Source organism: Bos javanicus, unplaced genomic scaffold (assembly GCF_032452875.1).
Source record: "Bos javanicus breed banteng unplaced genomic scaffold, ARS-OSU_banteng_1.0 tig00001600_1, whole genome shotgun sequence".
In the NCBI taxonomy this organism is placed as follows: domain Eukaryota; kingdom Metazoa; phylum Chordata; class Mammalia; order Artiodactyla; family Bovidae; genus Bos; species Bos javanicus.
This window is the reverse complement of record NW_026893620.1, coordinates 890,909-907,096: the sequence shown is the minus strand read 5'-3', so window position 1 is coordinate 907,096 and position 16,188 is coordinate 890,909. Positions and strand designations below refer to the sequence as shown.

Sequence of the window (16,188 nt, the reverse complement as noted above, 5' to 3'; positions counted from 1 at the left end):
TGGTATATGTTTATGTTAGCTTTGTAGTGGTTCACAGGACTTGGTTTTATTCAGCTAAATCACATTGAATGACTGCTAAGTGCTGTGAAAATAGCAAGAAGTGAAAGATGCAGCCATTCCTGTCGAGCTGGAGAGAAAGCACTGGCTAAAGAGAAGCGATAAGTGACAGTGAAAAGATGCTTGTGAAGTACTTTTAAGAGGTAGAAATTTAATAAGAACATTTTCTTTTTAGAATGATAACAAGTGATAGTTAACGAAAAGCAGTGATATTGATTTAACACACATGAGCAAAGCAGAGTGGTCTTAAGTGCTCACATGAGGGTCACAACCCACAACAGGCAGGGCCAGAGTTTTCATTCAGCATCTCTGCTATAGGTCTTGTGTTTCCAGCCTGTCTTGTGCCACCGGATTGAAGAAGGCCTGGGAATGGCCTTCCTCTTTATGTTCCTAGCAGTGTCACATGGTGCTTGGTGCATAGTGGGATTCAGTAAATATGTATGGAATAATTTCCTATCAGCTCCCATGTTTATTTCTGGTAACACAAGACTAAAGCAATATAAATGTTCAGGTTCTAAATGTGTTGGATGTTGGAGCTATATTTTCTACTTAGGGAAAAACTTGTACACTGAGAAATGCTGAGAAAGTTGCAGACAGACTCAGGGCCAGGCACTCTCTATTTATATCATATATACACATGCATATACACACATTACACACACACACACACACACACACACACACTCCCTTATATAAAGAACTCTATGTATACCATATGTACTATATTATGAATGTACACACTATATGCTGTAATAATAGTGTATATTATTCTATATAATGGTTTGTTCTGATGTGAACCAACACTTCAAGTACAAATGGCAAAACAATTTATAGGTTGTACAGATTTTTATTGCAAATTCCAAGGAAGCAATTATTTTTGTTTGTGTTTCATCCCACAGACTAAATTGTCTATGTTTTTCCTTTTTCTGTAGAACTTTTTTTTACTTGATGAGATATCACAGCTCACCACTCAACTGCCATCAGATGATAAAACAATCGTGCACATGAAAGATTTTACTGCTTTTTGGGATAAGGTAATAAGTCCTCCATTCCTAGATCATGACTGCTAATAGATAACTGTAACATAGATTTATTGGAAAATTTTGAGATTTTACCCATGGTATAAAATGTGACTTTCACATTTACTGAAAGTATGTTATAAAAATTCTCAAAATCAGAGATATTTTTGCAACTAACAAAGATTATGTGTAAAATCAGCCTAAGACATTTGACGTGTTGTCTATTTCATTTTCAAGAGAGCTTTCAACATATTAGCACATCTTGAACTTAAAGTACATATGTTCGTAATGTTAGAATTTACAGGACTGGAGAGACAAAATGGCAGAGCAATGCCAGATTCTGAAGCCTGAACAGGGAGGGTGCTCAGTGTCTGGCCCTGGGAAACTGTGAGGTGTGGGGACAGGAAGCTGAATGTATGTGGCTCATTATTTTGTTGTCATAACTGAGTGAAAGTAGTAAAATAGAACTCTCAGTATCAGACAAGAAAGGACTGGAGAAGCTTAAAAAATTTCTCATGTTTAAAAATCTAGCTTCTTACTGATAGATTTGTATTCCTATAATATCCAAGTCTCCTTTTTAGTGATGAAAAATAATTGTCATTTTTTTAGTATGTTAATATTTTAGACATATTTTAGAATGTTTTTTAGTATGTTTATGTTTAAGACAACATAAACAGATGAAGAGATATTCCATGTTCCTGGGTAGGAAGAATCAATATTGTGAAAATGACTATACTACCAAAGATTCAATGTGATCCCTATCAAGTTACTAATGGCATTTTTCATGGAGCTAGAACAAAAATTTCACAATTTTTATGGAAACACAAAGACCCCAAATAGCCAAAGCAGTCCTGAGAAAGAAGAATGGAGCTGAAGGAATCAACTTTCCTGATTTCAGATTATACTGCAAAGCTACAGTCATCAAGACAGTATGGTACTGAAACAAAAACAGAAATATAGACCAATGGAACAAGATAGAAAGCCCAGAAATAAACCCATGCACCTATGGGTACTTTATTTTTGACAAAGGAGGCAAGAATATATAATGCAGCAAAGACAGCCTCTTCAATAAGGGGTGCTGGGAAAACTTGACAGCTACATTGTAAAAAAATGAAATTATAAGACTTCTTAACACCATACACAAAGATAAACTCAAAATGGACTAAAGACCTAAATGTAAGATCAGAAACTATAAAACTGTTAGAGGAAAACATAGGCAGAACACTCAATGAGATAAATCAAAGCAAGATCCTCTATGACCACCTCCTAGAGTAACAGAAATAAAAACAAAAGTAATCAAGTGGGACCTGATTAAACTTAAAAGCTTGTGTACTTCAAAGGAAACTATAAGCAAGATTTAAAGACAATCTTCAGAATGGGAGAAAATAATAGCAAATGAAACAACTGACAAGGGATTATTTTCAAAAATATTTGAACAGCTCATACAACTCAATGCCAGAAAAACAAACAACCCAATCAAAGAGTGGGAAAAAAGACCTAAACAAACATTTCTCCAAAGAAGACATACAGATGGCTCACAAACACATGAAAACATGCTCAACATCACTCATTTTTAGAGAAATGCAAATCAAAATGACAATGAGATATCACCTCACACTGATCAGAATGGCCATCATCAAAAATTCTACAAACAGTAAATGCTGGAGAGGATGTGTAGAAAAGGGAACACTCTTGCACTATTGGTGGGAATGTAAATTGATACAGCTACTATGGAAGATGGTATGGAGATTCCTTAAAAAGCTAGGAATAAAATCACCATGCTGCTGCTGCTGCTGCTAAGTCGCTCTAGTCGTGTCCGACTCTGTGCAACCCCATAGATGGCAGCCCACCAGGCTCCCCAGACCCTGGGATTCTCCAGGCAAGAACACTGGAATGGGTTGCCATTTCCTTCTCCAATGCATGAAAGTGAAAAGTGAAAGTGAAGTCGCTCAGTTGTGTCCGATCGTTGCGACCCCATGGACTGCAGCCACCAGGCTCCTCCGTCCATGGGAGTTTCCAGGCAAGAGTACTGGCCATATGACCCAGCAATCCCACTCTGAGGCATATATTCTGAGGAAACCAAAATTGAAAATGATACATGTATCCCATTGTTCATTGCAGCACTGTTTACAATAGGTAGGACATGGAAGCAACCTAGATTGACAGATGAAGGGATAAAGAAGTTGTGGTACATATACACAATGGAATATTATTCAGTTATTAAAAAGAACACATTTGAATCAGTTCTAATGAGGCAGATGAAATGGGAGCCTATTATACAGAGTGAAGTAAGTCAGAAAGAAAAATACCAATACAGTATATTAATGCATATACGTGGAATTTAGAAAGATGGTAATGATGACCTTATATGCAAGACAGAAAAAGAGACACGGATATAAAAAACAGACTTTTGGACTCTGTGGGAGAAGGTGAGGGTGGGATGATTTGAGAGAATAGTATTGAAACATATATATTACCATATGTGAAATAGATGACCAGTCAAAGTTCAATGCATGAAACAGGGCATTCAAAGCAGGTGTACTGGGACAACCCAGAAGGATGGGATGGTGAGGGAGGTTGGAGGGGGTTTCAGGATGGAGGACACATGTAAACCCATGGCAAAAAAATTCTAAAAAAGGAAAAAAAGAAAAAAAAAAGTTAATGTTTTATAATTCATTTCTTCCCAGAGAAATTTTTTCATTTTGAAGATTATCGCAATAGTTTGTCCAGGCTTTGTACTTTTAGTTTTTTGGGCATTTTATTGATGAACTGTAACCTCTCTTTAAAAACAAAAATTATCAGTTACTGACAATTTTCTCAACACTAAGAACATGTAAAGACATACACACACCCTTAAGTCTCTCAGGAATATGACCTGTAATTGCCATGACTTCTCCCTCACACTGGATTGTGTGCTGTTGCATGTACCTCCATGTTTTTTTGCTTTCTTACAGCAGAAGGACTTTATGGCCCCAACGCATGTAACACATATTAAAATTGAGGTCTTATCACTCTGACCCACAAAGTCATAATTAATTTCTTAATTCCCTATTTTTTTTGTTGTCATTGTTGGTGTTAAATTAGAGCTCTTGTGAAGTTAGAGCTTTGACGGGTATTTTTAAGAGTTACTTTGCCAAGAAAGACTTCATCAAACAAAGTGACCTGCTTCCTTAGCATTACTGAGATTCATTCTTTATCAAATGAAAATGGAGGAGAGTAGAGGTTTCAATTTATTAGTAGAGGGCCAGGCTAATCATGTACTTAAGCTGCCACATCGTGGAGATTAATAAAATAGTTAAACCCAAGGGTCATAATGAAAACATAAATGATTAAAAACTTCCTATATTGACTATTCTATTAAGTATATTATTTTAATAAGTTAGTATACATCATAAAATTTGCATTTCAAATTTCAGCTTGTCATTTCAACTGCTAAATTCTGTGGCTATCTAATACTGTGTCCATATGGATAGGAGCCTTCTAAAGGCAACTGAAGTTGTTTCAGACCCTGGAAGAGAAAAGATTGGATGAAAAGTCCTGTAGAACACATTATCTTAAAATAGGAAGGAGAAAAATGTGGGCTATGTTTAGCATATCAATGACTATTTTGTTATTTTCTCCACTTTCTAAAGTAATGTGTGTTACTTTATTGAAAGGGGCACATCTTTATAAACTTTAATTTGCAGGAATCAGAAACCCCAACCCTACAAGGCCTTTCGTTTACTGTCAGACCTGGTGAACTGTTAGTTGTGGTTGGACCTGTGGGAGCAGGAAAGGTAAGCCATGATACCTTGTTCAGCTTGCTGCAACGCCACAGCCCCTGTTAAATTCTCAGAGTTGAGGGACTTCCCTGGTGGTCCAGTGGTTAAGAATCTTCCCTCCAATGCAGGAGACAGGGGTTGGATCCCCGGTCGGGGAACTAAGATCCCACATGCCTCGGGGCAACTAAGCCTGTGTGCTGCAATGAAAGATCTTAAGTGTTGCAACTATGACCCAACACAGCCAAAAATAAATAAATAAATATTTTTAAAAATTCTTAAGAGTTGAGCCTAAAGCCATGTATAACACAGTTTGAACTGGGCAAATCTAGAATCGCTTTCCTCTAGGTGTGTTCCATGGGACATTCGTGTTGCAAAAAGGTTTCACGGCCACATAAATCTGGGTAAATGCACACTGTGTTTTCCTTCTTGGTGCTTCATGTTGCACAGTTGGGAACTGCTTGTTGGAAGTTTGGACATCTCAGTGAAGGACATTATTTATGTGACATCTATTCAGGACAGAATAAGACAGTGGGGACTTCTTTTTGTGACCTCCAGGAAGTCTGGAGGTTGTGAAGGCTCTTCCAGGAAGCTTTGAGCATTTTCTCACATGACTTGACTTGATCCGCTCAGTGCACATGTAGTGAATGTGCAACCATGTGCTGGAGCTAAAGAAACAGATGTGAGCGAGACCCTGACACCTCTGCCATCCAGAGACAACCAGGTTCTGGGGTGAGACAGATATGCAGGCAGATTATTTTAGCCCAGTGTGCTAGCACTGTGATGTGGGGACACAGACACACCACATCTGTGTGGTGTACAAGATTTGAAGGACATGTGTACATTCACTTAGTCTTTTGTGTTCTGTACAACAAAATACAGAAATCTAAACATAAATGTGTACATGAGAGGTTGATGATTTCTTCTGTGATGGACTTTTGCTCTTTGGACACAGTGCACTTCAGAGTTCTTTCAATAATCATCTTTGGATATGGTTTTCACATGTAGTTTTTAAGCAAAAGTATTTGTCAAGTGCATTGGAATGGAGAAGGCAATGGCACCCCACTCCAGTACTCTTGCCTGGAGGATCCCATGGGCGGAGGGGCCTGGAGGGCTGTAGTCCATGGGGTCGCTGAGGGTCAGACACGACTGAGTGACTTCATTTTGACTTTCACATTTGTCAAGTGAAGTATACCCAGATGTAGGAACAGTTGCATAAGCATCAGATGCAAGAAATACACATCCTGCTGGGCTGCTCTGCTAGTTAAGAATGTTAAACATTCTTATTTAGTCTTTGTTGAGTATAGTGCTTCATTTGGGGGAAATTCTTGGGCACACTAGATTATTATAGCATTTTATTAGTATTTCTTGTCAACTGTGGGTTTACATTGACCAACACTGTTATTTCCAACTTTTTGGTTGCTACTGCCAGAACTATACATTATCCTGTTCTAAACACAAGCGTTCTATCATGTATCAAGTGCCAGGGTGGGGTCGGCTGTGCTGCGGGGCATGTTCCATCCTGAGTGCTGCCTGTTCACATGTGTGTGTTGCCCTCTGTTTCAGTCGTCACTGTTACATGCTCTGCTGGGGGAGCTGCCCCCGAGCCAGGGACAGGTCAATGTGCACGGGAGGATCATGTATGTTTCTCAGCAACCTTGGGTGTTCTCAGGAACTGTGAGGAGTAACATTTTATTTGGGAAAAAATATGAAGAAGAACAATATGAAAAAGTAATAAAGGCTTGTGCTTTGAAAGAGGTGAGTAATAACTCCTAAGTTGGATATACTTGAATTTTAAATAATGATAATATTGGTTTAACCTACAAGATTTGTTGAGAGTTTTTATTTTATTTTTTAATTTGAAAAATCTTTGTTGCTGATTATTTAAAACTGGTCTTCTGGGTAAATATGCAGGTATATACATTGCTGTTTTAATCCTGATGTGATAACACTCACCGAATGCCTTTTTTTTTTTTTTTTCACCTTGAGGGGATCAGTCCATTCTATGAAGTTTCATTCACTTTTAACAATTATAGAAATTTCTAAAATAGCAAGCACAGTGTAATGAATCCTCATGTACCACTCCCAGCTTCAGCCAGGATCAGCTGGTGGCCGGTCTTGGTGCATCTCTACCCCTGTGCTCTGCCTGCCCCACCCCCAACCTACATTATTCTGGAGCAGATCCTAGACATCATATTAGTTCATCTGTCTACATTTCATTAGTTTTGTCTCAGAGAAAAAAAAATCTTTTCCCTTTGGAAAAAAAATCACCACATTATTTCACCTGAAAAATAACCCAAATTCCTGAATGTCATCAACCTTCTAATCTGAGTTTACATGTTGTTAGACATCTCACTGAGAAATCTTGTTCACCGTTGTTGGAATCAGATTCCACATAAGGTCTGTCCATTGTGCTTGGTTGTTGCCTCCTTGATCCCTTTCAGTCTGTAGGTTTCCCTCTTTACTTCATTTTTGATTTATAATTTCTTATTTAAAGAAAATAGAATACTTATGTTTCTCCTTAATACTGCATCATTTTGTTGGAGAAGAGATTGTTTTCAAGAAAGGGCATCAATTTTCACAGAAAATGGCAAAGTGAAATGTTTAACTCTACATTAGGATTTAGATGAAATTAGTGAATGAATGAGGAAAACTAAACTTATCTGATAGAATATAATTTGGCAGAAAAAAAGAAAACTGTAAATACCGATAAATAGTTTGTTATTCTCTTGGGTTATAAACATCAGTGTAAAACAGTTTTAAAGGGCTCCTCCTAGTCTCTTCAGGGCAATTTGGACATCTGACTATACTTTTATACTGTGAGGCAAAAGCTGGGACAGACTTTTAAAGGTTTGGTGTTAAAGGCTGCAAACTCTCTTTGTGAGGAAATAGTAATTCTGTTTAAACAATGGCTTGAACACCATAGACAGTATCAGGTGAGCAACATTTTATGATAATGTGGACAGAACAGAAATATTCATTTAATGGCTGCTATTTCTTTCTCTTGGGCTCATGTTAGTGGGAGATTGTGCTTTTGCAGAAATGATGTGAAGTTAGGAATGAACTAGATTTTTATTAAATGGTACATAGACTGTGTAAGAAAAGAAGAGGGGAAACAACTGTGAAACAGTGAAACAATAGCTCTTATTTATTCAGAGTTCATGTGCAAATCATTTTTGTATCTGTCTCTCACACGTGTGCATGCACACACATAAACAGGAAACAGTTCAGTTCAGTTCAGTTGCACAGCCATGTCCGACTCTTTGTGACCCCATGATTTGCAGCACGCCAGGCCTCCCTGTCCATCACCAACTCCCAAGGTTTACTCAAACTCATGTCCATCGAGTCAGTGTTGCCATCCAGCCATCTCATCCTCTGTCATCCCCTTCTCCTCCTGCCCCCAATCCCTCCCAGCATCAGAGTCTTTTCCAATGAGTTAATTCTTTGCATGAGGTGGCCAAAGTATTGGAGTCTCAGCTTTAGCATCAGTCCTTCCAACGAACACCCAGGACTGATCTTCTTTAGAATGGACTGGCTGGATGTCCTTGCAGTCCAAGTAACTCTCAAGGATGTTCTTCAACACCACAGTTCAAAAGCATCAATTCTTTAGCATGCAGCTTTCTTCACAGTCCAACTCTCACATCCATACATGACTACTGGAAAAACCATAGCCTTGACTAGACGGACCTTTGTTGGCAAAGTAATGTCTCTGCTTTTGAACAAGCTAACTAGGTTGGACATAACTTTCTTTCCAAGGAGTAAGCGTCTTTTAATTCATGGCTGAAATCACCATCTGCAGTGATTTTGGAGCCCCTCCAAAAATAAAGTCTGACATGGTTTGCACTGTTTCCCTATCTATTTGCAATGAGAGATGGAATGCCATAAGATGCCATGATCTTAGTTTTCTGAATGTTGAGCTTTAGGCCAACTTTTTCACTCTCCTCTTTCACTTTCATCAAGAGGCTTTTGAGTTCCTCTTCACGTTTTGCCATAAGGGTGGTATCATCTGCATATCTGAAGTTATTGATATTTCTCCCAACAATCTTGATTCCAGCTTGTGCTTCTTCCAGCCCAGCGTTTCTCATGATGTACTCCATATAAGTCAAATAAGCAGGGTGACAATATACGGCCTTGACGTACTCCTTTTCCTATTTGGAACCAGTCTGTTGTTCCATGTCCAGTTCTAACTGTTGCTTCCTGACCTGCATATAGGTTTCTCAAGGGACAGGTCAGGTGGTCTGGTATTCCCACCTCTTGTAGAATTTTCCACAGTTGATTGTGATCCACACAGTCAAAGGCTTTGGCATAGTCAATAAAGCAGAAATGGATGTTTTTCTGGAACTCTCTTGCTTTTTCGATGATCCAGCAGATGTTGGCAATTTTATCTCTGGTTCCTCTGCCTTTTCTAAAACCACCTTAATCATCTGCAAGTTCACGGTTCACGTATTGCTGAAGCCTGACTTGGAGAATTTTAAGCATTACTTTACTAGCGTGTGAGATAAGTGCAATTGTATGGTAGTTTGAGCATTATTTGGCATTACCTTTCTTTGGTATTGGAATGAAAACTGATCTTTTCCAGTCCTGTGGCTGCTGCTGAGTTTTCCAAATTTTCTGGCATATTGAGTGCAGCAATTTCACAGCATCATCTTTTAGGATTTGAAATAGCTCAACTGGAAGTCCAACACCTCCTCTAGCTTTGTTCATAATGATGCTTTCTAAGACCCACTGACTTCACATTCCAGGATGTCTGGCTCTAGGTGAGTGATCACACCATTGTGATTATCTTGGTCCTGAAGATCTTTTTTGTACAGTTCTTCTGTGTATTCTTGCCACCTCTTCTTAATATCTTCTGCTTCTGTTGGGTCCATACCATTTCTTTCCTTTATCAAGCCCATCTTTGCATGAAATGTTCCCTTAGTATCTCTAATTTTCTTGAAGAGAGCTCTAGTCTTTCCCATTATGTTGTTTTCCCCTATTTCTTTGCATTGATCACTGAAGAAGGCTTTCTTATCTCTCCTTGCTATTCTTTGGAACTCTGCATTCAGATGCTTGTATCTTTCCTTTTCTCCTTTGCTTTTCACTTTTCTTTTCACAGCTATTTGTGAGGTCTCCTCAGACAGCCGTTTTGCTTTTTTGCATTTCTTTTTCATGGGGATGGTCTTGATCCCTGTCTCCTGTACAATGTCACGAACTTCCATCCATAGTTCATCAGGCACTCTATCAGATCTAGTCCCTTAAATCTATTTCTCACTTCCACTGTATAATCATAAGGGATTTGATTTAAGTCATGCCTGAATGGTCTAGTGGTTTTCCCTACTTTCTTCAATTTAAGTCTGAATTTGGCAATAAGGAGTTCATGATCTGAGCCACAGTCAGTTCCTGGTCTTGTTTTTGCTTACTATATAGAGCTTCTCCATCTTTGGCTGCAAAGAATATAATCAATCTGATTTCGGTGTTGACCATCTGGTGATGTCCATGTGTAGGGTCTTCTCTTGTGTTGCTGGAAGAGGGTGTTTGCTATGCCCAGTGTGTTCTCTTGGCAAAACTCTATTACTCCAAAATTGGCAAAACTGCAAGACTCCAAGACTCCACATTTGCCTGTTATTCCAGGTGTTTCTTGAGTTCTTACTTTTGCATTCCAGTCCCCTATAATGAATAGGACATCTTTTTTGTGTGTTATTTCTAAAAGATCTTGGAGGTCTTCATAGAACCATTCAACTTCAGCTTCTTCAGCGTTACTGGTTGGGGCATAGGCTTGGATTACCATGATATTAATGGTTTGCCTTAGAAATGAACAGAGATCATTCTGTTGTTTTTGAGATTGCATCCAAGTACTGCATTTCGGACTCTTTTGTTGACCATGATGGCTACTCCATTTCTTCTAAGGGATTCCTGCCCACAGTAGTAGATATAATGATCATCTGAGTTAAATTCACCCATTCCAGTCCATTTTAGTTTGCTGATTCCTAGAATGTCAGTGTTCACTCTTGCCATCTCCTGTTTGACTACTTCCAATTTGCCTTGATTCATGGACCTAACATTCCAAGTTTCTATGCAATATTGCTCTTTACAGCATTGGACCTTGCTTCTATCACCAGTCACATCCACAACAGGGTATTGTTTTGGCCTTGGCTCCATCTCTTTTTTCTTTCTGGAGTTATTTCTCTACTGATCTCCAATAGCATATTGGGCACTTACCAACCTGGGGAGTTTCTCTTTCAGTATCCTATCATTTTGCCTTTTCATACTGTTCATGGGGTTCTCAAGGCAAGTATACTGAAATGGTTTGCCATTCCCTTCTCCAGTGGACCACATTCTATCAGACCTCTCCACCATGACCCATCCATTTTGCATGCTCCCACATGGCATGGCTTATTTTCATTGAGTTATACAAGGCTGTGGTCTGTGTGATCAGATTGCTAGTTTTCTGTGATTATGGTTTCAGTGTGTCTGCCCTCTGATGCCCTCTTATAACCCTACTGTCTTACTTGGGTTTCTCTTACCTTTGTCATGGGGTATCTCTTCATGGCTGCTCCAGCAAAGTGCAACTGCTGCCCCTTACCTTGGATGAGGGGTATCTCCTCACAGCCACCCCTCCTGACCTTGAACATGGAATAGCTCCTCTCGGCCCTCCTGTGCCTGTGCAGCTGCTGTTCCTTGGATGTGGGGTTGCTCCTCTCTGCTGCTTCCCCTGACCTCGGGCGTGTGGTAGCTTCTCTCTGCTGCCGCCCTTGACCTTGGACGTGGGGTAGCTCCTCTTGGCTGCTCCTGCACCGTCGCAGTCTGGCATTCTCGGTTGTGGCCCCTTACCTTGGGCGAGGGGTAGCTCCTCTCGGCCATGCTTCTGCGCGGTCCTTCTCAGCCGGCACGCTTATGCATGGTCTGTCGCAGCCGGCGGGCTTCTGCGTGGTCACATGATTTATTAATTCTTTATGAGTGTCCTTGATGTTCCTATCTTCATTTTATAGTAGGAGAAACTGATACTTGAGGGGTCAAACAGCTCATCTCTGCGTTTACAGCTCAAGTTCAGATCTGGTTCTGCATAACCCTAGATTCCATGGAAGGTGGGGTGTGGCGTAAACAGATTTCAGGCATTTCCTCTTTACCTTAATCACATCCAGCTCCTGATACCCAGATCAAATTCCAGAGAAGCAGCCAGGGTGTGCCTGTTTCTTTCGTGACCTTGCTTTTCTGTTGAAGAAAGAGACACACCCTGGTTAGGGTCTCTGTTTACATGCCCCCCTTACACCTTCATCCATTGCTCACTTTTTAAGAAGTTCTTACTTCTAAACTTCCTCAATTGAGAGGCAGCACAACACCATGGATAAGCATGGAAACTAGAGGCAGTATGATGTGAAACAGCAGAAGTCTCTGAACTGACATGAGCTGGGTCAGATTATAGCTCTTCTGTTCAATAGCTGAAAAGGAAAGATATACCTATTTGAATGCAGAGTTCCAAAGAATAGCAAGGAGAGATAAGAAAGCTTTCTTCAGTGATCAATGCAAAGAAATAGAGGAAAACAACAGAATGGGAAAGACTAGAGATCACTTCAAGAAAATTAGAGATACCAAAGGAATATTTCATGCAAAGATGGACACAATAAAGGACAAAAAATGGTATGGACCTAACAGAAGCAGAAGATATTAAGAAGAGGTGGTAATACTACACAGAAGGTCTATACAAAAAAGATCTTCACCACCCAGAAGATCATGATGGTGTGATCACTCACCTAGAGCCAGACATCCTGGAATAGAAAGCCAAGTGGGCCTTAGGAAGTGTCACTACGAACAAAGCTAGTTAAGGTGATGGAATTCCAGTTGAGCTATTTCAAATCCTAAAAGATGATGCTGTGAAAGTGCTGCACTCAATATGTCAGCAAATTTGGAAAACTCAGCAGTGGCCACAGGACTGGAAAAGATCAGTTTCATTCCAATCCCAAAAAAAGGCAATGCCAAAGAATGCTCAAATTACCACACAATTACACTCATCTCACATGTTAGCAAAGTAATGCTCAAAATTCTCCAAGCGTGGCTTCAACAGTACATGAATTGTGAACTTCTAGATGCTCAAGCTGGATTTAGAAAAGGCAGAGGAACCAGAGATCAAATTGCCAACATATGTTGGATCATCAAAAAAGAAAGAGAGTTCCAGAAAAACATATATTTCTGTTTTATTGACTATGCCAAAACTTAGACAGTGTGGACCACAGCAAACTCTGCAAAATTCTTCAAGAGGTGGGAATACTAGACCACCTGACCTGCCTCTTGAGAAATCTGTATGCAAGTCAGGAAACAACATTAGAACTGGACATGGAACAACAGACTACTTCCAAATCAGGAAAGGAGTACATCAAAGCTGTATATTGTCACCGTGCTTATTTAACTTATATGAAGAATACATCATGAGAAATGCTGGGCTGGATGAAGCACAGGCTAGAATTAAGATTGCTGGGAGAAATATCAAAAACATCAGATATGCAGATGACACAAACCTCATGGCAGAAAGTGAAGAAGAATTAAAGAGCCTCTTGATGAAAGAGAAAGAGGAGAGTGAAAAATGTGGCTTAAAGTTCAACATTCAGAAAACTAAGCTATGGTATCTGGTCCCATCACTTCATGGGAAATAGGTGGGGACATAGTAGAAACAGTGACAGACTTTACTTTTTTGAGCTCCAAAATCACTGCAATTGGTGATTGCAGCCATGAGATTTAAAGACAGTTACTCCTTGGAAGGAAAGTTATGACCAACCTAGACAGCATATTCAAAAGCAGAGACATTACTTACCAACAAAGGTCCATCTAGTGAAAGCTATGGTGTTTTCAGTAGTCATCTTTGGATGTGAGAGTTGGACTATAAAAAAAGGTGAGCACCGAAGAACTGATGCTTTTGAACTGTGGTGTTGGAGAAGACTCTTGAGGGTCCCTTGGACTGAAAGGAGATCCAACCACTCCATCTTAAATAAAATCAGTCCTGAATGTTCCTTGGATGGACTGATGATGAAGCTGAAACTCCAATACTTTGGCTACCTGATATGAAGAACTGACTCATTGGAGAAGACCCTGATGCTGGGAAAGATTGAAGACGGGAGGAAAAGGGGATGACAGAGGATGAGATGGTTGGATGGCATCACCGACTCAATGGACATGAGCCTGAGCAAACTCCGGGAATGGGTGATGGACAGGAAGGCCTGACCTGCTGCAGTCAATGGGGTCACAAAGAGTCAGACACGGCTGAGCAACTGAACTGAACTGACCCTCAGAACAGTGATGTGACCTCATTTAGTCTCAGTTTCCTCATCTGGGAAATGGGGTGAGTACTTACCATGTAGCTTGTTGCAAAGATTAGAGATAGTCAGTATCAGGGTGCAGCACAGTTCTTGGTTCACAGATCTTACCCACCAGGAGCTGAGAGAAGCTATGTGCATGCATACAAATTATTGAGCAGAATAGGACAGGTCCTTCAGAAGAAATGTACGCAAAGCCTTAGGAACCCAGCAGGAAGAGAGTGAGTCCAGGATGGTTTCATGGGAGAGTGTGTTCGGGCTGAGCCTGGAAGAATGGGCAGGATATTGACAGGCCGTGAGAGGAGGGGCAATTCCAAATGGAAGACAAGCAGTAAATGGAGGTGTGGGCTTCCATTGTTTGACTCCAGAATCCAGCCATCGTCTGCCAGGGCGTTCATCAACTGTTTCAAGAGTCTGCTTCATAGCGTTTCTACTGTTAAGTCTCCACCATTGCTGAAGGGTCCTTGGTATGTTTCTGGTAGATGGTATCAAACCAGCTTCTTCATTTCCTAGTTCGCCTCTAGTTTGTGTATCTGCTGTTCAGTGAAAATTGGTTAAATTTAACTTAGAGGAAAATAACATGAATAAGAACACTTTCCTGTCAGTGAGAAGTGTTGTAATATATGCTCAAGTCAGGCTTTTCCTTTTAACCTAATCAGAAAATCGTGGCTGGGAAATTAGCCTGACTTGGATTTTATATCAAATCCTTTAAAATGTTCTTCCCATCTTGGACTTGTCCATTAATAATTTGCAAAGTGAACAACACGCTCAAAGTCCTACCACCAGAGTTGAAGAGAGCCTGTTTCTTATGCTAGAACTGAGCTAAGTGAAAGAGTGAACTTTTCTAGAGCATGTTGCGATTGCTGTGCTATAATGTGATGCTGTTTGGGGAAGGAAACCAGAAAAATACATTAATAAAATTAAAGGATAAAAAGTAATAACAGTTTGCAAGGACTGTCAACAGTGAAACAGAGGTCCAGAAACAGTGTGTGTGTATGTATGGCTGGAGCCTATCTTAAAATGGTATGAAAACCAGGAGGGAGAGATGGTATTAACTTCTGAGCTTGATGAAGAAATAAGATGAAATAATGAATTTTCATGACAGAACAATTGCTGCTTTTCATTTGATCCTCCCTTGTTAAGCTCTGAGTGAGCAGGGAACCTGTGTCTGTCTATGTGTCTTTGTGGCTGTCAGGGAGGGTTATGATGGAGACACCCTCTTTCTTGTCCTCATGGTCACAAGCTTTGCATGTTGTGATTCACACTGTGAATAGGGTCCCCCTGTTGGATTAATGAGAAAATAGGCATCAATCATCAGTAGCAGAGCTTCCCTGATAGCTCAGTTGATAAGGAATCCGCCTGCAGTGTGGGAGACCTGGGTTTGATTCCTGGGTTGGGAAGATCACCTGTATAAGGGAAACGCTACCCACTCCAGTATTTTGGCCTGGAGAATTCCATGGAGTCACAAAGAGTCAGACATGACTAAGCAACTTTCACTTTGACTTTCATCAGTACAACTCAGTAAACGGTGACCCTGTTCTTCCTCATGCTCCAACCACCTTGGTGCTCTTCTTACAACCCACACCCATCCCATCAGTAGGTCTTACAGACTCTGCCTTCAGAATGTGTCTGGAGTGTGCTCCATCTCTCCATCCCTGCTGCTCCTGCTGTGGTCCTGGCCACCGTCATCTCTCACTTAGATTATTCCAGTAGCCTCCATACTTGTATCTATCCTCACTCATTCTCCCTTACTGCTTGTTTTCTGCAAAGCACAGGAGTGATTCTGTAGAAATCTCAGACCAGGTCAGTCCTCCCTTCTCCCTCTCCTCCTGTTACTGGAGTGACCCCAGGTTCCTCCTGCTCTGTCTCTGCCCTCACTTCCCTCATTCTTACTCAGCTCTGCTCTCCTGCCTCCTTGCTTGTCCTGAACACCTTGGGCACCTCCCTGTGGCCCCTGCACTTGCCCATCCCTCTGTGTGGAGCAGCCTCTCCAGGTCTGCCTGAGCCCCTCCCCCTCCCCCGGATCTGCTCACCCTCCTCTGAGCAGAGCCCTCACACCCCAGTGTGGAC

The 16,188-nt window shown here is 40.6% G+C and overlaps 1 protein-coding gene across 1 annotated transcript in view; it reads left to right on the top strand.

The window, feature by feature from the left end:
* LOC133243938 (ATP-binding cassette sub-family C member 4-like) overlaps nt 1-16,188 on the top strand; it is a 230,057-nt gene that overhangs the window by 60,283 nt on the left and 153,586 nt on the right. Inside the window, 3 exon segments of the mRNA XM_061410646.1 lie at nt 990-1,091; nt 4,763-4,852; nt 6,401-6,592. Coding sequence (XP_061266630.1) covers nt 990-1,091; nt 4,763-4,852; nt 6,401-6,592 — 384 coding nt within the window.